The following is a 22,194-nucleotide window of genomic DNA, read 5'->3' as shown; positions in this document are numbered from 1 at the left end:
AAAATAATTAAATATTTTTCTAAATACAAGGACAACTCATGGAAATATTTTAACAGAGATGTAAAAAATGTGAATGGACTTACATAATTTAAATCTTGGAATTCTGCATGAAATGCATTACTGTGGGGTGACTAGAGGGTTACCGGAAGTGAGAGAGAAAAGACTTGACTAAGACTTAGGAAAGGAGATGAAGAGAAGCAGCATATTTGAAAATTTTAGAGCAGTAATGGATATGTGCTGTCCAGTTCAGGCTTATTAAACTTCGGAGAACTGGAAATGTGGCACCAAAAGTGGTCAACTGTTACAAATGAAAATGATTCTGACCTTCTCCCCCATCTCAGTGTGTGATTACTACTACAACAGAAATGAGGGCTTGATGGAATTCACACAGATGAGAGAGGAAGGAACAGACCAGTGTGAGTGTTGGGTCGAGGAAGAATGAATTTTGTAGGATCACAGCCGGGCGTGGTGGCGCACGCTTGTAATCCCCACGCTTGGGAGGCGGAGACAGGAGGATCACACAGGTTCGAAGCCAGCTGCGCTGGCTTAAGAGACCCTGTTTCCAAATAAAAAAAAATATAAAATAGGTCTGGGAGTGTACCCCGGAGGTAGAAGGGCTTCCAGGAACCCCAGTACTACCAAAAAAAAAAAAAAAAGAATTTTGTAGGATCACTTGATGAGGGTATTTTTGAGGAAGCTTCAATAGAAATATTCTTCTGAATAAACCTGAAAGATAATAAACAAGAAAGATTATTTAGTTAGATGTAGAAATGAAGAATGGTAAATGAGAAGATACTAAATTTTCATCAACTACGTCTTAATTCTTACTTCAAAAATATTAGGTAGGATAAGCAGTTTAAAGGTATGGCCTGCAATACAGAATGAGAAAGGACAGGTAATAGGAGAGGAGACAGCGTTTGCCCAAAATGCATTAACAATTGGTAGAGCGTAGAACACAATTTTAAGCTTAATAAGGATAATTAGACAAAATTATTGGTCTTTACTCTCTTTGTGATTCAGCAAAATAATGTCTGAGACCAAAGAGATATATGTTCTTCTTAGTTGTGTTTTTATCACATGTACCAGCTTATGGTCAGATGGAAAACATAGCTTTAATAAAAGATTTGTTTGTATTATGGAGGAATTGTTGGGACAGAGTGGCTGCAATTGGTGGAAATATATGTGAAGTGGTTGAAAAAAATTATATTAATGTTGAAACATGAAATCTTAAGTAGTAAAGTGATAAATTTGAATGTATTGGGGTAATACAAATATATTGAATTAAATGCATACTTTAAATCTGTACATCAATAACTGGTTTCTTTTTAGAGTCCTCTTTGTAATCTGTGTGATTATGATATTTATTACCATACTGGAGGTAGAGAAGTCCTGCAAAGCTGGGCATGGTGGCAGACGCTTATAGTCCCAGCATTTGGGAGGCTAAGACAAGAGGATTGCGGTTCATGGACGGACAGCCTAAGCTACTTAGTGAAGCCCTTTGCAACTCAGTGAGTCTGAGACCCTATTTCAAAATAAAGAATAAAAAATAGGGCTAGGGGTGTAGCTCAGAGGTAGAATTCCCCTGGGTTCTATCCCCAGTACCTCAAAAAAAAAAAGAAAGAAAGGAGAAAGAAAGAAAGAAAGAAAGAAAGAAAGAAAGAAAGAAAGAAAGAAAGAAAGAAAGAAAGAAGGAAAGAAAGAAAGAAAGAAGGAAAGAAAGAAAGAAAGAAAAGAAAGAAAGAAAGAAAGAAAGAAAGAAAGAAAGAAAGAAAGAAAAAGAAAGGAAGGAAGGAAGGAAGGAAAAAAGGTCCTGCAAAATAATACCCACCCTCAGTATCTTACTTACATATTCAATTAAATATTTATCTTGGAATTGAAGAATACCAGAAGTGAGAGAGAAGACTTAACTAAAATTTAGGAAAGCAATTGAAGAGAAGCAACATATATGAAATTATGAAATTTTGGAGCAGTGGTGGGTGTGTTTCAATATAATAGCATAGACAATCATGAAATTATAAAAAAGTACAGAACTTTATTTCATCCATAATAAATGCAAATAAAAGCTAACTCTTACTTGAATATTATGGTGTGTGAGGTTGATATTTTTCATGAAAATGAAAAGGAAAATATCTCTCCCACAAAACTTCAATGATATATTTGAAACTTAAGGGTTACCAGGCATGGTGATGCAAGCTTGTAATCCCAGTACTTGGGAAGCTGAGACAGGAGGATCTGGATTTGTGGACAGCCTCAGCTACTTAATGAGGCCCTTTGCAACTCAGTGAGACCCTGTTTCAAAATAAAGAATAAAAATAAAATAGGGCTGGGGCTGTAGCTCGGAGATAGAATGCCCCTGAGTTCCATCTCCAGACCTGCAAAAAACAAAAACAAAAACAAAAGCAAAAACTGAAGAGTTAAACAATATTTGGAAATAGATGATTTTCTAAATTGATAAATACTTTGTTTATGAAAAAAGAAAAAGGAAGGATGGAAAAACGTACTACAATTTAAATGGAATTCAAAGCTATTGTGCATTAAATATTTTGATATTTTAAGTTGAATAAAAATATAGTTCTATAGATGTTATTGGTATTATAACAACTAAAATTATGTATTTACTTTAAAATATTGTATCTTCTAATTAATTTTCTTTTTATTCAGATAAATTCATGACTCTTCATTTCAAATGAAAACCTCCAGAATCATAAAATGTAAGCCTCATGAAAAAACTAAGAAATGATAAAGATGAAAATTGTTATACTGATCTAATTTTGAAAGAGGAAAATGTAGTCAAGAAATTTAAATTTACAGAATAAAAAACAAAGTGAAAATCACAGAAATGAATCTCACTAAAACAATGGAATTTGTTCTCTTGGGTTTTTCCGATATCCCTAAATTGCACTGGTTTTTCTTCGGACTATTCTTAGTTATCTATATTATTATTCTCTTGGGAAATGGTGTCATCATTCTAATAACAAGAATAGAGCCCACTCTTCAGACCCCCATGTATTTTTTTATCAGCAATTTTTCTTTTCTAGAAATCTGTTATGTGTCTGTCACTCTTCCTAGAATGCTCATGGACCTTTGGACCCAGAAAGGAACTATTTCTTTTTGGGCTTGTGCTACACAAATGTGCTGTTTTCTTATACTGGGAGCCACAGAATGCTTCCTTCTGGCAGTGATGGCCTATGACCGCTACGTGGCCATTTGTAACCCTCTGCAGTATCCTCTGCTCATGAACCACAAGGTCTGCATGCAGTTGGTGGTTGGCTCCTGGATTACTGGACTTCCAGTCCAAGTAGGGCAGACCATCCAGATCTTCTCTCTGCCCTTCTGTGACTCTAATCTAATCAACCACTTCTTCTGTGACATTCCCCCAATGCTCAAGCTGGCCTGTGGGGACATCTTTGTGAACGAGATGGTGGTCTATGTCTTTGCTGTATTATTTGTTACTGTTCCCTTTATGTTGATTCTTGGATCCTACAGCAGAATTATCTCAACCATCCTGAAGCTGCCATCAAACACAGGCAGGATGAAAGCCTTTTCTACTTGTTCTTCCCACCTTATAGTTGTGTTTTTATTCTATGGATCAGCCAGTATCACTTATTTAAACACCAAATCCAATCAGTATGAAGGGACAGACAAACTGCTCTCTCTTTTCTACACCATTTTAACTCCAATGTTCAATCCTCTGATATACAGTCTACGCAACAAAGATGTTACACTCGCACTAAGAAAATCTCTTTCAAAATTGGTAACATTACTAGGAAATTAATGGAACATAAATTATTTTCAGATGTCCTGTTTTTTCTAACTAATTAGAATCTAATTCAGTCTTGTTTAAATGTGTAAATAAGCTAATGATATAATCTATTTTAATGAATATTATGTTCTCAGTGCTATGACAGTTGTGTCAAATATTAACAATAGTATGCTTTTAAAAATCAGTCTTGCCAGGCCTGATGGCTTATACTTAGAATTCCAGTATTTGGGAGTCAGAGACAGGAGGATAAAAGGTTTGTGGCTAGGCTCCACAACTTAGTGAGGACCTGTTTCAAAATAAATAATAAAATAGGGCTCAGAGTGTAGCTTGGGGATAGAATGTTCCTGGGTTCAACATCCAGTACTGAAAAAAAAAATATATATATTTCTCCTAATTGCAAACTTGGTATTAGATATGTATAACTAAATGAGACAGCATATTATATATAGTATTATAATATTTTCTAATTTGTTATCTTCCCAGATTCTGCATTGACATATTGTGTATTTTATATTTGTTTATATTTTATTGGTAAATTTTATGTATACATCATTGTCAAGTTGAAGGTCATAAAAACACATGCACACAGATCTTATGTTTTCTTCAAGTTTTGCCTGGTTCTCCTCCAATTCCTATTTATTTATTTGTTTAATTTTTGCGGTTCTGGGTGTGGAACCCAGGGGCATTCTACCTCGGAGCTTCACCTCCAGCCCTATTTTTAGTGTCTTTTTTTATTCTTGAAACAGGGTCTCGCTGAGTTGCAAATGGCTTCTCCAGGTAGCTGAGGCTGTCCATGTACTACGATCCTCTGGTCTGCCTCCTGAATGCTGAGATTATGAGCATGTGCCACCTCTCCTGGCCCTACAATCCCCATTTAGATCAGCAAGGTTTATACTAATATATTCATGGGCATAGCAAATTTAAACTCTTTAATTCACTAAAGAAACTAAATATGACAGATTCTATAGTCATTGGTAAATAACTGTTTCATACAAATAAAACTATGAATATACAAGGAAAGGATATACATATATGAGAATATGTGTGTGTGTAAATATTTAGTACAATGTTTACTGATATACTATTTTTCCAAACAAGATTGGAAAATAAATGCTTATATTGAGAAATATTTTAATAAATACTGTATGTAGAGCCCAGTGTGGTGGCACATGCATATAATCCCTGTGTTTAGGAGGCTGAGACAGTAGGATCACAGTTCACAGACAACCTGAACTATTTAGTGAGGCCTTTTGCAACTCAGTGAGACCTTTTTCAAAATAAATAATAAAAAATAGGGCTGGGGGTATATCTCAGAGGTAGAATGCCCGTGGGTTCCATCCCCAGTACTGCAAAATAAATAAGTAAATAAATAAATAAATACATGTTGTATGTAAATATAAAATATTTATGTAATTGTATAGTCTGTCAAAAGTTCATGATACACATATAATAGTGATCCTAATAAATTATTTCTTCTTGTACTCATGGATTTGTTTAATTTTATATTCACATATTCACTCTTGATTTAATTACATGATTTAGCTTTAGCCAGTATAGTAATAGAAAACATGAATAGCACTTGCTATTAGGACTTATCTCCTAAGACAATGAAATATTTTCTACTATTTATAAAAGCTCAGACTAGATTTCTGAACAATGAGAAATCATTATAAAAAGATTACAGCTATTATTTAATTCATACAGTGATGGATTAATAAATATCTCAAAGAATTAAATGTATGCACAAGGAAATATGTAAAAATAATTAAGGTAATTAGGTAATATAATGTTCATTATAGTAATATTTGTCTAGGCAAAAATAAAGTCTAATAATAGCTCATATTTAGAAATAGTTTAATATATATGATATTTAAATGCAAGGTAATTATGGACACATTCAAGAGATCTTATTGACTCGATTTGTATTTGAACCAATTTCTATTTATATCCTTGCCTTTTCTGCCTTCCCTTCCCACACTGATTCCTTATATAAGTAATTAGCTTAGTCAATGTTGCATTAACAGATATGAATAGTGTTTTGGCATTAGGACTAAGCTTCCCTAATAATGGAAACCTTTCCACCACCCTGTCAAAAAGCCCAGGCTAGACCATGAGAGAGAGAAACATCAAACAAGGGCTCACGGCCAAATTCATTGTGAAGCCAATAATGTAGCATCCGGTGTTTTCCAGCAGAAAGAGCTTTTATTGAAGACCTACAGTCAAGGAATCGGACCATCTACTCAAATTAGATGGGGAAATAAGAAGCTTCCAAGATAAACAGAAGCTGAAGGAATTTATATCTTCAAAATCAGCGCTAAAGAAAATACTCAAAGAGATTAACTACAAAGAAGAAAAAAGTAATACACACCAGAACCAGAGAAACAAGAATTTCCATCCCACAGAAAACTAAGAAAATAAAAATATACATTATTTCAAACTGAAATAAAATCTTTTTTTTTTTTTTTTTTTTGGTGGTACTGGGGTTCCTGGAAGCCCTTCTACCTCCGGGCTACACTCCCAGACCTATTTTTACATTTTTATTTGGAAACAGGGTCTCCTAAGCCAGCGCACGGGGCTAGCTTTGAATCTGCGCGATCCTCCTGTTTCTGCCTCCCAAGCGTGGGGATTACAAGCGTGCGCCACCACGCCCGGCATGAAATAAAATCTTTACATGTTAGGAATTAAAAATTATCTCTCAATAATCACACTGAATGTAAATGGCCTCAACTCCCCAATAAAAAGACATAAAGTAGAAAAATGGATTAAAAACCAGAATCCATCCATCTGCTGCTTGCAAGAAACACCTTACACGCAAAGATAGTAGCAAACTTAAGGTAAAGAGACTGAGGAGGGAAAGCACATGCAGGGCAGTTCCATTTCGGGTAATTGCTACCCAGGCCCTCAGGAGACATCTATTCTTTCTGCTTGATGCCAACCATCATCCTTTTCTGAGGCTTGATAAAGGCTAGCAGATAGGTTCTAATATTCAGAACAAGGTTTCTTAAATGCAAGCTAAATAGCACTTTACACAATTGAGGAGCCATCAGCGACATTATAATACTATAAACTCATATAATCAATTTCCTTTTCTTGATTCTAATCTCACTGAAATAAATCAGAAAGCATTAATGTGGAGAAATATAGAAAATGCCTCTGAAAATTTTTGAAGAATAAAAGATTTAAGTAATAAATTAAGCTAGGCATAGTGGTGCATGCTTGTAATCCTACTACTTTGAAGGGCAAGACAGGAAGATTGCAGGTTTAAAGCCCAGCCTCAGCTACCTAGGCCCTCCCCAATTTAGTGAGGCCCTGTTTCAAAAAATAAAGAATTAAAAACTAGGGCAGGGGGTGTATCTTGGAAGTAGAACATTCCTAAGTTTAATCCCCAGTACTGAAAATAAATAAATAATAATAAATTTTAAAAAGAATTATGCATTAATTTGTCATGTTAAATTTCTTATATTTGCAGGTAGAAAGCAAAAACAAAAGAATGAAATATTACTATTTGATTGGAACGTTCTTATATTTACAATTTCCTGTGGGTTATCAAGATGGTTAATAGCACCAAAATACTGATAGCTAAAATTCATCCTGCTGGATACAGATCCCCTATTTTTTATCCTCTGGAAATCTACTATATAGGGGTCACATTCACAGAATAATCATGGACTTTTGTGTGTAGAAATTAATTAATTAATTATTTGTTTGCCTGTGCTACCCACATGGATTTTGTCATGATTGAAGATAGAGAGTCCCTTCTAGTATGTGATGACTTATGAGTACCATGTAACCATTTGTAACCCTTTGTACTATCCTATACTCATGAACCACTGGATCTACTTGCATCCAGTGGCTGTGTCCTCTTGTAGCAAAACCCTAATTGCAAATATATGTTTATGCAGGATTTTCCCTTGGCCCTTTTGTGAGTATACCATAATCTATTTCTTCTTCTTACCATATCACCAATTCTCATCTTTTCTAATAAAAACACCTTTAGTTGAAAGGGTGATCTACAAAGTCAAAATTAAGGCAAAAAAAAAATATCTCCAACATCTTGAAATTGTCATAAACCAGGGAGAAGGCAGAAGACATCTGTATTTGTGATTCTCATGTGATAGATGTAGTTTCTATGCAGCAGCTACTATTAGTTATTTACATCCAAAGTAAATCAATCATAAAGAATGGAAAAACTAAGCTTTCTTTTCTCTATCACACCCAATATTAAATTTCATTATACATAGTCTGAGGATCAAGGGCATTATAATAGCACTGAGGAAATGTAACCTAAGTTATAAACATGGGTAAAAGACTTGAAAACACATTAATAGCTGTTTAGTTGCTTGTCATAAAGAAAAAGAAAAAACAACCAGCTATCTTTTTATGTACCTAAATGCTGATAATTATCTGTATGATAACCTCACATGATGGCAAGGTCCTTATTTCATAGAATTAAGCTAATTGCTTCTGTGGAATAAAGTGCAAATTAAATCACTTGAACTGATCTAATTTTGTTTTTTGTTTTTTGTTTTGGTAGTACTGGGGTTCCTGGAAGCCCTTTTACTTCCGGGCTACACTCCCAGACCTATTTTATACTTTTTTTATTTTTGGAAACAGGGTCTCTTAAGCCAGCGCATCTGGTTTCGAACCTGCGCAATCCTCCTGTTTCCACTTCGCAAGCACAGGGATTACAAGCGTGTGCCCACCACGCCTGGCTCTGATCTAATATTGAATATCAGTTTTTCCTCTCATGGTAAGCTAGTAAATTGAGACTAAATGAAAGAGAAAATGAAAGATCACTGAGTATGTTGTAGAATTTTTGTTTGTTTTCAATTTTACTGGGATATTGTTCTGTGTTCAGTTTATTTTTTTCACATTATTTTAGATGTATTTTCTACCCTTCTCAGACACAGTGACTGAATGATTTTGATTTTAAAAACTAGTTATAGATAAGATAGTGGAAGTAAGAAAAACTTGAGGTTTTATTTGAATTGTTCCCTAACTCTAAGCTATTGACTCTAATCCATGTTTCTTTAAGATTAAACTTCTGATGATGGCCTCTTCCTATATTATTCCAGGTTTTGCTATTTCCTGAAACCTCTTTTTCTCCCCTTAGAGTCTCAGGTCTTGCTTTAGTAATACCTCCCTACTATTTCAAGTATCTATTTTTCTCCATAACTAATCCATATCAATGTTGTGCGTGTTCAATTATATATACTTAAAAGCTATGTCTACCTGGAGGTAGAAAATACGGTCTAATATTAAAAGGTGCGTGTAGATGTTAACTAAATTAATGATTTTGAAAAAGAGATTATCTTGAATTATGGCTGGACTGCCGGAGCCAGCCGGCAAAAGTACGGGTTCTGAAGAGAGGCGTGAGGATAAAGAATTCAACTTTTAAGAATCTGATACTGAGAATTTTTTATTTATTCTAATGTGGGGGGACCGCCAGCCTACTATCTCTACTGGCCGACCCCTGCTCCTGGGTCAATATCTCTCTATTGGGCCAACCTACTGGCCAACGCCTACTTCTGGATCAATATCATCTCTCTCTTTTGGCCTCTCCACTCCTGGGGTATTTATAGAGTTACAGGTCAATCAACATTCTCGTGCTATCACCACCAGAATACAATACAGACCAATCAAAAGCACATACATTACAAGTAGGTTAATCAATACCTTCGTGCCATCACCACCTGATCTTCTCTCAGACCTTTTACTTTGAACTTTTCATGATCCCAAACCTTGTTGACTCTGGGTAAAGGACAGTCAGCTGAGTCAGAAATATTCTTTTAGGGGAAAACCTTAATGGCTTCCCACACTGGACCTAAACACAATAGCAAATGTTCTTATAAGAAGCAGATATGCAGAGAATGTTTAGATGACATATTCAAAGACACAGAACACACATGGAAACAGAGATGGAGGTTGGGAGCTGTAAGCTAAGAATACTACAAGTTATAAAAAGCCAAAAGAAGCCTGAAATTATTCTTCTCTACAACAGTCGAAGGTGGTGATTTTAGAACCTGGCTTCCGAAACTGTGAAAATAAATATCAGTTGCATTAAGCCATACAATTTGTGATAATATGGTACTGTGCCCCTAGGAATATAATATTCTACCACCAATCCTTTATTAAAGCAATTTTATTGAAACTTGAGTCATCTGGGATGAATTCTGTATTTTTTCAGTCATCGTATATACCATTTCTTATATTCTGGTACGCACTTGTTAAGCAGTAGTTTGTCTTTTTCCAAATAAAAAATCAAAATAAGTTTACATTTCAAACTGTTTAAATAAAACCTCATCCCAAAGAAATTAAAAATATCAGTCTAAATATTATGTATCAGGAAGGGGAGGGAGCAGTGTGGAATATGGAGGAAAATATACCAACTGCTGTGTGAATATATGTTTCCTACCACTCTGAAATTTATTAAGATTTATAATTACTATGCACCAATAGAAGTATATAAGAAAAATATATATATATATATATATATATATATATATATATATATATATATCAGGATGAGGAACACAAAATCAGCCAGAGAAAATGACAGAAAAGGAAAGAGAAACACAAATTTGAGTTATTCAGAATTCTCATTAGAAACTCGTTAGAAAGAGAAGCAGTCTAATAGAAATTAAATTGATACACAAGAGAAGATAATCCCCAGGGTGAGCATTTTTCCTATTTAAGAGCTGTCAGTGTCCCAAGCAAGCAAGCAAAAAATTGTAGAAATAGAATTATTTTGTGAGTAAAATAAGAGCCTAAAATATTTGCATGTTAAAAATCACAAAGTCACACAACTTCATGCAACTCTACAAAGGTGAGATGTAATTATGCTATTAAATTATTTTAAGAGCAGCTCTAAATTTGAGGATTAAAGTTGAAGAGATAAAGTAGAAAGTCATAGAAATCTGAGTTCTTTTTTGAAAATGAGCTAGTTACTATAACTCATATATCTTCTAGCTTACCTAATTCTAAAATTAAATAAAGTAAGATATATTAAATAATGGTAATGGTTTAAGAATAAAATTATCTATTTCAATTAAAACTAATGGAAATAAGTAACGAGATAATACTATCTGATCACTATTTTTATCAATAATTAATTCAAATCAACTGTTGTAGCTAGTAGCTATAGAACTGTAATATCTTTAAAGAGATGGGAAAATATGTGATTATTTGTTGGAAACTTGGTGAATAAAGACTAGCAAAATGCCATGGGAATTGTTTAGCAGTGTTGACTTTTTTATAGGAATGATTTCTAATATAAACAAACAGCTTTGTTTTGTTTTGTTTTGTTCCCATTTATATGATCTGGTCACTGGCAAGGTCTGAGTAAATTCTAGTTAATTTTATTCAAAAATGCATATTTATAAAATTATAAAGGAAAATAAAAAAGGGAGCTGCATTTAGTTATTAGAAAATTATACAATGAAGAACCTCATATGAATAAGAATGAATATAAAATAGTATGAGTAATTGACCATATTTATTAGCTAAAAGGTTGATTCATGGTGTTGATATACTGAATAGTAATTGTTATTAGGAAACATTAAAGACAACTATATTATGATTAATAATCTTTATATTTTGTGGAAAGAGATATAAGCAGAAAAATAACAACGCATCTAATTTATTTCCTCAGTAACAAAGAATTGATTCATAAATATTTGGTCTCCAAAATATAAGAGGATTTAAACTCAATTTGCAAAATAAATGAATAAATAAATTTGAAAGAAAATCAAGAGAAAAGCTCTGAATTGAAAGATTATTACATATTATTACATATGCAGAGCAAAAAAAAAAGCTCAAACAAAATAAGAAAAAGGCTTTTTAACATAATTTTGCTGTAAAGGATGAAACAATGAGAGGCAGACACAGGACGAGCCTTTGAGGCCAGAGACCAGTAAATTAATGAGACTCTATTTTTAAAAATAGGGCTGAGGGTGTAACTCAGAGATCTAGTACTCCTGAATTCACACACATTCAAAAAGGCAGAAACAATAACATATTATTTCTCCAAAATATGCTCTTAATAGTATTAAAAGATCATCTAAATGATAATGCACAATTCTCAATACACTCAATATCATTATAGCTATGTCTAATATAACCAATGTTATTTCTTGAATTTATTTTCACTGAATATTGAATCATTCTGAAGATTCACATCTTATTTGGGAAGAGTGGTAAGGTTATGGTGAAAATAATTTGCTAACAAGTATGTTCATGCATCTAAACTAGGTGCCATAAAAGATAAATATAGCACATGATGTGAATTAATTAACCATCATGAATTTATTGTGTTTGCAGATGGAGAGAAAATTAGGACAGGAAAACTCAAATACAACTATAATGACAGAATTTATTCTCTTGGGGTTTTCTGATATTCCCCATCTCCAGTGGATTCTTTTTGGTATATTTTTATTCATATATCTCACTATTCTGATGTGCAATAGCATTATTATACTAGTAACAAATATTGATTCTGCTCTTCAAACTCCTATGTATTTATTCCTTAGCAATTTTTCTTTTTTGGAAATCTGTTATGTAACAGTCACTATTCCGAGAATGCTCGCAGACCTTTGTACACAGAAAGGAACCATTTCATTTTTGGCCTGTGCTACCCAGATGTTTTTTGTGCTTATGCTCGGGGGCACAGAGTGCCTCCTCCTGACAGTGATGGCCTACGACCGCTACGTGGCCATCTGTAACCCTCTGCAGTATCCTCTGCTCATGAACCACAAGGTCTGCATGCAACTGATGGCTGCCTCCTGGATCAGTGGGGTCCCTGTTGTGATTGGACAAACAGGTCAGATCTTCTCTTTGCCTTTTTGTGGCTCTAACAGACTTAATCACTTCTTCTGTGACATCCCGCCAATACTCAAGGTGGCCTGCGGTGACATATTTGTGAATAAGATGGTCGTGTACGTAGCTGCTGTGGTGTTTCTTGTGCTTCCGTTACTGTTGATCATTGTCTCCTATGGAAAAATTATCTCCAGTATCCTGAAACTGTCCTCAGCCAGAGGGAGGGCCAAGGCCTTCTCCACCTGCTCTTCTCACCTGATTGTTGTAAACTTATTCTATGGAACAGCTAGCATCACTTACTTACAGCCCAAGTCAGATCAATCGGAGGACATGGGCAAATTGCTCTCTCTTTTCTATACCATTTTGACCCCAACTTTGAATCCCATTATATACACTCTGAGGAATAAGGACATCAAGGTGGCGCTGAAAAAACTATTAGCTAAGTTATTAACATGAGCAAAGACTTATTTTTAGGTCCTTAAATAATGATAATATTATGACAAAATTACATCTAAGACATTTTTATAGAGTTTATTTAAGTTCTTCTCTATGATTAGAATACTTATTAACTCAATTTCAAGGATCTATTTTGAAAAATTATCTTTCCTCCCATGGTTAACTATTGAGGCAAGCGACTGCCTCAATAGTAAAGTGAAAAATAACCGTGTCATAGATATGATAGGGTTATGTTCTGAAACTTTTTTAATATTTTCTTTTCTCCAGATGAATATTCTGCCATTCTCTAACCCTGTGTTTGGATTTATACAATAAAAAGAAGCCAGAAGTAGCTAAGATGATGAAACTTGATTGTTTTAAATTTGTCCCTTTGCATTTTCTGGTATTTATCTTTTTCTCTGTTCTTTTAAGACTAAAACTTTTGAGTGTATTTACTCCTTAATTATCCCACCACTCATTGTTCCCTAGTAATCTCAGTCTTTCCCACTGTAGCTTGGTATTGCCTTAAAAATATAATTTCATATTAGAAGATTATAGAGTTAGGAATGTAGCAATTCATACCCAGGTATAATGATTTGAATGTTGGCCCCTCACAATATATCTTAATTTTGTTAGGTATGGTGGATCATACTTGTAATCCAAGTACTCAGGAGGCTGAGCCAGGAGGATAACAGGTTTGAGGCCAGTCTCAGCAACTTAGACCCTCAACAACTTAGCAAGACTCTGTTAAAATCAAAAAAGTCTGTGAGTTGGGTGTACCTCTTAGGTAGAATGTCTTGGGTTAAAACATTTAAAACATATATATGTCTTGAAGGTTCAAATGTGACCTTATGTAAAAAAGGGATATTTACAGATATAATTAAGTCAATATTTAGAATTAGATTGTCATAGTTTAGGACATTACCAAATTCAGACATTCGTATCTTCATACGAGAAAGAAGGAGAAAAATGTTTAGAAAATAGACACAGAGAAACAGAGAAGACCATCTGACAGTGGACACAGTGACTGGAGCAATGGAGCCACAAGCCAAGAAAGACAACAATCACCTCACCCAACGCTGGAAGGAGACAGGAGCGATTCTCCGTCAAAGCCTTGGGAGGAAGTGGGGACTCACAACACTGTGATTTTGGACACTGAACTCCTACAACTGAGATAGACAAGTTTTGTGATGTTTTAAATACTAATTAGGGAAAATTTGTTAAGAGAGACGTATGAACATAGGAAATGATAGAAGTAGTTCTCTCATTAAAGTTCTTTTACTTCAATAGTCCAGAATTAATTCTTTATCCTACTAGGCCACAGCTGATTTATCATCAACACCAGTTTCTGTCTGTATGTTACACTTTGGACCAAAGAAAAAAGTGTTGTTTTTTTTCTTTGTGGTACTGGGGATGGAACCCAGGGTCCTTCTACCTCTAGGCTACACTCCCAGACCTATTTTATATTTTATTTGGAAACAAGGTCTCACTAAGGTGCTCAAAGCCTCACTAAGTAGCTGAGGCTATTTTGAACCTGTGCGATCCTCCTGTCTTGGCCTCCCAAGTACTGGGATTATAAGCATCCACTACCATGCCTGGTACACACACACACACACACACACACACACACACACACACACCACACAAAGTGTTTTTGTGAAAACCCAAAATGCCATTATTACTTTGTTAAATGAGTCAAAGAGATATCTTTTTGAAGAAATAATAATCTAAAATTATTACAATTTTGCATTTTTCTAGACTTTTCTATCTATATAGCTAGGAATGTTGAATATGAAAGAAAACCAAACACATGTTGTTTTCTGAAGTTTGATTATTTGACTACTCAATTTTACTTGAAAAAGATTTTATTAATAGGCAAGATATAAGGTTCATTGATATAAAAAAGTTCAGGCAAGTCTGAATGACTCTTAGCATCAGCATACTCACGTAATTCCTTTTTTCTTTCATACATTTCTGCCAAAATCGCATAGACTTCACAGAGTCTGGACTGATGTAAGCCTTAGAGAATAAGGGGAGTTGATGTGGAGTCTACAATCTTTGTGTAATATAACAAAAAAGTTGACAAATTGAATTAGGCCCATTCACCATCAATAATTAATAATATGCCTGAGGTCACTAGATTTCAGAACATACGGAGAATCATGAAGTGTGCTACTCTAAAAATGAATCTAGGCATTCACAGAAATAAAGACAGAGCTTTTACAGGCCAAATATAAATCAACCCAATTCACAGAATGGTATGATCAAACTGAATGCCCTTTTTAGTTATTGCAATGGCTTTTCTCATATGCTTAAAAAATAACCACAAAGTTCACAACTAAAAACAATTCAACAATTCAGATTTATGATTTCATAGTTGTTGTAGGTTCCAAGTCTGGCACATGATCACTGGTTTCTCTGACTAGAATTTCAAAAGCTAAAATTAAGTATTGCCTAGAAGCTGTGGGGAAGAATAACTAATTATACCTAAGTACTTTATTTTAGAACTTAGTTTTGTATGGTTGTAAAATTGAGGTCAAATTTGTTGGACGGGATACAACGGGGTGAGGAGTTAGAAATCTTCACCCCTACCTAGAATCCAACCATAGTATTTGCCATCTACTCTCTTATATTTTTCTCACCTTGAATCTCTGATTTTGTCTAGATCAGACTGCTTTAACTAAATTCAAAATAATTATGTGATTCAGTCAGGTCTATAGGAATATGCACCCTAGTTAATATCAACTGATATTAGGCCTTATATGTGCAAAAGTATTTCATGGCAAGTCCTCTATTATTGTCTGATTGAACAACTAGGAGAAGGTACAGGTAAAGAAAAAAACATAAATCTTTGCAACATCATAGAATCATAGTTATCTCAATTATATAGCAATGAGTGCAAATCAGAAGAAAATTATTAAACTATAAAAATTAAATACTTTTTAAAACGGAATAATTAAAATTTAATGGACATGTTTTTAGAAAAATCAGAAAGAAATGTATAGCCAGGTGTGGTGGTACACACTCATAGTCCCCATGCTTAGGAGGCAGAGACAGGAAGATTGTGTGCAGGTTCAAAGCCATTCGTGTTGATTTAAGAGACCCTGTTTACAAAATAAAAATATAAACAAATTGGTGTGGAAATGTAGCCCAAAGTAGAAGGGTTCCATCCCAGTACCACCAAAATAAATAAATAAATAAATAAATAAATAAATAAATAGGACAAAAGGGAGAAAGAAATGTATACATCGCTGAAAACTTATTCATACATACTTCCAATAGAAAAGAAACACAATTTCATATATAAACATATTAAATTTTTCATTATTACAAATTTTTAAATCTGAATGTTATATATTAATATATCTGCCTTTATAGCAGTACTACACTGTTTCAATTATTGTAGCTTTATAAGGTTTGAAATCAGAAAATGTACATCTTTTAGCTTTGTTCTTTTTGAGATTGTTTTGGGTATTTAGAGTTCATATTTCATGTTAGGATAGATTTTTTTCTGAAAAATAAGTAAATAAATGTATGATAGTTTCACCTTAAAAAAAATATATCCTCTGGTAAGAAAGAAAGCAAAAAGAAATATTGAAATGTTATCTCTAAGTCATCAAAAGCTTGGTATCAGACAAATGAATCTGTTATGTGAGATTATCATTGTTAATTTTGGATAAATTGCTATAATACTAGATGTCAACCACTATGCCAAGCATGGGAAGGAGGGACGGGGAGGGAATAGGGTGGGGGTTGGGTAGGAGCAAACTGGGCGATACGTGCATGTATGTCTACAAAAGATTTTTTTTTATCCCATTATGATGTATGACTACAGGGCACCAATAAAAAAAATTAAAAAAGAATACTCAATGCTCACTATGAGCCAAATATTATTTTAAGGGGACACTATATATTTCCATATAAAACAAACAAACTAGCCGGGCGTGGTGGTGCATGCTTGTAATCCCAGAGCTTGGGGGGAGGAGACAGGAGGATCCCGCTGGTTCGGAGCCAGCCTCACTGGCTTAAGAGACCCTGTTTCCAAATAAAGAAAATATAAAAAATAGGTCTGGGAGTGAAGCCCGGAGGTAGAAGGGCTTCCAGGAACCCCAGTACTACCAAAAAAAAAAAAAAAAAAGTAAAACAAACTAAATTTGAAAGTGTAAGTGCTATGTGAAATAGAACAGATTATCAGATATTTAACAGCAATTTTGCCAAGCCTGGTGTTACATACCTATAATCCCAGCACTTGGGAGGCTAAGACAGAAAGATTGATGTACAAGACCAACCTTAGCAAATTAGCAAGACTCTTAGCAACCCAGTGAGACGTGTTTCAAAACAAAATAAACAAACAAATAAATATTAACATTAAAAGGGTGCTGCTTGGAGGCAAAATACCACTGGGTTCAATTAATACCAAACAACACACACACACACAAAAATAAATAAATAAATAAATAAATTTCTAGTACAAATATACTTAGGAAGTCAACCCAGGAAATAAAATAATTTAAGTCCCTTTAAAAATATATAAATAGATTTCTATACCATCCTCTTATATTGAAAAACCTACCATCAAAAACATACTAATTAAATCGAATGAACCCTAAATTTACAGAGGCAAACTAAACTGTGCATGATTGTGTGCACGTGATTGATAGTCAATTTTCTGAGAAACAATTTGATTCTCAAATTCTTGTGAAAACAAAAATAACCAACTAAAGCCCTGGTGAACTTTAAAGTGGAATTGCCTACTCTAGTAGACAAAGTAAACTTATTATGGTACTACACAAAGTCAAACAATGTGATCCAATCTTACAACTGATAAGGTGACCAAAGACGTAACATAGAGTCCAACATGTGGACACCCGCATCATAAGGACACATTTTTAACCTACTTTTATTGGCTCATTGTAATCATACATCAAAATGAATTTCAGAGTGATAGAAACGAAACCTACATCACGCAGCACTCGATACGTCTTCTTCCGGACCCCATCCCACTCTCTTCTCCTCCTCCTCCAGCACGTGGTAGGGAGCTTAGTGCTCATAGTTTTGCATATCAACATAGAGTTATTTGAACAATTTCATTCATCAAATCTCCTCTCCACCACCTCTTTCTTTTAATTCTCTTTCAGTACTTTACTGGAATTTGTCCCACTTCATTTATCAAAAAATCCCTCTGTTTCCCACTTTTTCTCTAACCTCCATATATGAAAGAAAACATAAAATGCTTCACTTTTTGAAACTGGACAATCTCCCTGAGCACTTAATTTTACTCAGCCATAAAGAAGAACACAGATACATTTGCATATGTAACAGTAACACTACAGGATAGAGTAGAAAATCTGGTCTTTTAATAAATTGTCCCATTTGATAAAACATCTCATTCAAAATGGATGTAATTGTCGGGCGTGGTGGCACACGCTTGTAATCCCTGCGCTCGGGAGGCGGAGACAGGAGGATTGCATAGGTTCGAAGCGAGCCGTGCTGGTTTAAGAGACCCTGTTTCCAAATTTTAAAAAAAGCATAAAAATAGGTACTGGGAGTGTAGCCTGGAGGTAGAAGGGTTTCCAGGAACCCCAGTACTACCAAAAAAAAAAAAAAAAAAACCAAAAAAACAAGGATGTAATTATGTAAAATATAGAAAACTTTATCTACACTTTACATAATTTAACCATAAAATTATCTTAGGGAGTTTATAACTTTAAATATTAAACATAATACAGCAAAACTCTTCAGTTGTAGTATATCTATTCATGAACTTAGTGTAAAATATTTTGCCTAAATGAATCTAGCTAATAGGTTATAATTTAGAGACCTTCATTAACCAAGAACTTTGTAGATATGAAATGTACAATATGTCCATGTTCAAAGAGTTTTCAAAAGAATATTCTGAGCTGACTGTGGTGGTACATGCTTGTAATCCCAGTACTTGGAAGGATTAGACAGGGAGGTCACAGGTTCACAGCCAGCCTCAGCTACTCAGCTACCTAGTGAGGTCTTCCACAACTTAGTGAATCCTTGTTTCAAAAATAAAGGGCAAGCCGGGCATGGTGGCGCACACTTGTAATCCCCGCACTTGGGAGGCGGAGACAGGAGGATCGCGCAGGTTCGAAGCCAGCCGCATGTGCTGGCTTAGGAGACCCTGTTTCCAAATATGAAAAAATATAAAATAGTTCTGGGAGTGTAGCCCGGAGGTAGAAGGAAGTGCTTCCAGGAACCCCAGTACCAAAAAACAAAACAAAACAAACAAATAAACAAACAACAACAACAACTATATATATATATATATATATATATATATATGATCTGTTTCTATATATATATATATATATATATATATATATATATATATATATATATATTGGCTGTGGTATAACTGACATAGAATGTCCCTGGGTTCAATCCTCAATTACACACACAAACACACATACACACACACACGCACACACACACACACACACACACACAATATTCTGAAAAATAAGAAGACAACTCAAATATTATAAAGTATATAGGGCTGGATTACCTGGATCTGGACAAATCATAAGAGAAATAAGAAGGGAGATTCTACATCACTTATTAAAGGATATTAAATGCAGTCGCTAAAAGGTTTTAGCTAATTCTGGAAAGTCATTTTTCACTGCCAATAGATTTCTCTATCATCGAGAGCCTTATGTCAATGTGGGCTGGGGAGAAAAATTGGTCTATACAAGAGATAACCTTAAAAAATGGAACAGAATGATTGGAAAATTAGAAATAAACTTATACATGAGAGGTGATTCCCCGGGGTGATCCTGACTATTTCTATTTAGGGCTCATGGATGTTGGGAACGAGCAAGCACACTGCAGAGTAGTTACTTCTTCAGATACAGAAGAGCCTTATAGGTTAAAAGTGCCAATTCCGCCAGACAGCTTTATGCAGATTTGTAAAGGTATGGCATATTTTTGTAATTTTGCTTTTGCTAATATTTAATTTAAAGATAATTCTAAATTCAAAGATCAAATACCAAATAATAAAACAGAAAAACAGAAAACTTGAATCTTTAAGGAAAAATTAGCTAGTTATTTAATTTAAGCTAGGTCATATGAAATAAAATTAGATGACTGTCAAATGATTATAATGAAATTCACAATGAAATAACTTGCAGCAGTATTAATAGAAATAGGGAGCTCGAGAGACTAGTATTTGGCCACTTTTATTTATAATATTTTAATGTTAAATACAAATTGAAGTGGCTAGAAGGCATAACAGGTGGAATATATTTGAAAAGATAGAAATATTTACAAATATATGCTTGAGAAAGTTGGAAAATAGAGGATAGGAGAGTGTAAAGTGAATAGTCAAGCCCTGTAAATTAGGGATGGTACTAATATGAAGTGTTTTATTTTCATTTTCTTTCCCATCCCTATGCTCTGGCCACTTACATTGGCCTGAGCATCTGTTTGAAGTAACATTGAGAGGGGAAGTAAAGGGCAGGCACGTTGATTTACAACAGAACTGCATGACAACAGAGACTCTTCCACCAATAATAAGGAAAACATTTAAAGATCATATGGAAATGGTCATATTTATTAATTAAATTACTTAGAACTATTTTTTTTTTTTTTTGTCGTGCTAGAGATTGAACCTAGGGCATGTGCTTAAAAGGAATTCTCCCATCCACAGCCTAAATTAATTTTTTTTTTTTTTTTGGTGGTACTGGGGTTCCTGGAAGCCCTTCTACCTCCGGGCTACACTCCCAGACCTATTTTTACATTTTTATTTGGGAACAGGGTCTCCTAAGCCAGCGCGCGTGGCTGGCTTCAAACCTGCGCGATCCTCCTGTCTCTGCCTCCCAAGCGCGGGGATTACAAGCGTGCGCCACCACGCCCGGCCTAAATTAATATTTTAAAACCACTTTATAAGTCAGGCAAGGTGGTAAACACATGTAATTCTAGTACTTGGGAGGCTGAGTACGACAGGAGGATCACAGGTCTGAAACTAAGCTCAGCAACTTAGTAAGAATCTGTTTCAGAATAAAAATAAAGTAGAGTAAAATAAAATAAAAAGCAAGTAAAATAGACTAGTGTTGGGGATGTAGTTTGGGTGTAGGATGCCCCTGGGTTCAATCTCAGTACCCACTCTAATAAATAGATGAGTAAATAAACCTGCTGCCTAGAAGGTGTTCATAGGAATAATAGGTGTTAATAGGAAGGTGTTAATGAACAGCATACATGAATAAATATTTTTTATTTTCAGTATAATTGGTAAAAAAAAAAAGTACACAACGTAGAGCAAAACTGCTTCATCTATTTATTTCCTCAGGAATAAACAATGTGTTTAAAATACTGATTCTCCGTATTCAAACTCATTTTGAATAAGACTTAAAGAAAACCAGTAGACTAGTAGAAGGGAGGAAAGGAGGAAAAAGGAGCCTGGAAGAAGCAAACAGTATTAAGTTCAAATATGAAAACTCACTAGAAATTTTATCAGCATGTACAAGAAATTAAGAGAGGGGTGGCAGGGTGAGTTCAGAGGAAAAGTGACCAAAAGAAAGAGATTGTGCATGTATGTCTACGAAAGTTTTCTTTGTATCCCACTATGATGTATGAATACAGTGCACCAATAAACAATTAAAAAATAAATTAAAAAAAGAAAGATATATATGAACGTATCACTTTTGTGTGTGTGTGTGTGTGTGTGTGTGTGTGTGTGTGTGTGTGTGTGTGTGTGGTACTGGGGTTCCTGGAAGTCCTTCTACCTCCGGGTTACACTCCCAGACCTATTTTTTTTTAACTTTTTTATGTGGAAACAGGGTCTCTTAAGCCAGCGCGGCTGGCTTCGAACCTGCGCGATCCTCCTGTCTCTGCCTCCCAAGCGCGGGGATTACAAGCGTGCGCCACCACGCCCGGCTACGTATCACTTTTGATCTCACTGTGATGAATATTGCATTATACCAATAACAATCTAAAAGAAAAAAGAAAAAAAATTAAACCAAGAAAGGTGGAATCTGACTTCTAATAAAGAGAATATATATGTCAAATAAAAACAAAATATTATGAAAACATTTAACATATTTGTAGTCTTAATAGAGTACAATAATAAAAGAATATTTTCCACAATATTCTCTAATATTGCACACTTCTTAAGGCATTTATACCATCCTAGGCAAATCTAATGAATTACATTTTATTTT

General features: G+C 34.5%; 1 protein-coding gene across 1 annotated transcript; it reads left to right on the top strand.

Moving 5' to 3' along the window:
- Nucleotides 1–2,857: 2,857 nt before the first annotated feature.
- On the top strand, nt 2,858–13,033 carry LOC308259872 (olfactory receptor 13C3-like; the record flags this gene model as incomplete). Its single annotated transcript, XM_080691184.1, has 2 exons — nt 2,858–3,754; nt 12,083–13,033. 2 exons carry the CDS (start codon nt 2,858–2,860, stop codon nt 13,031–13,033), a joined length of 1,848 nt encoding a protein of 615 aa, XP_080547310.1.
- Between the last annotated feature and the right edge of the window lie 9,161 nt (nt 13,034–22,194).

This window comes from Muscardinus avellanarius (assembly GCF_963383645.1).
Source record: "Muscardinus avellanarius genome assembly, chromosome: 1".
In the NCBI taxonomy this organism is placed as follows: Eukaryota; Metazoa; Chordata; class Mammalia; order Rodentia; family Gliridae; genus Muscardinus; species Muscardinus avellanarius.
The sequence above is the reverse complement of the archived record's forward strand: the minus strand, read 5'-3'. Positions and strand labels throughout refer to the sequence as shown.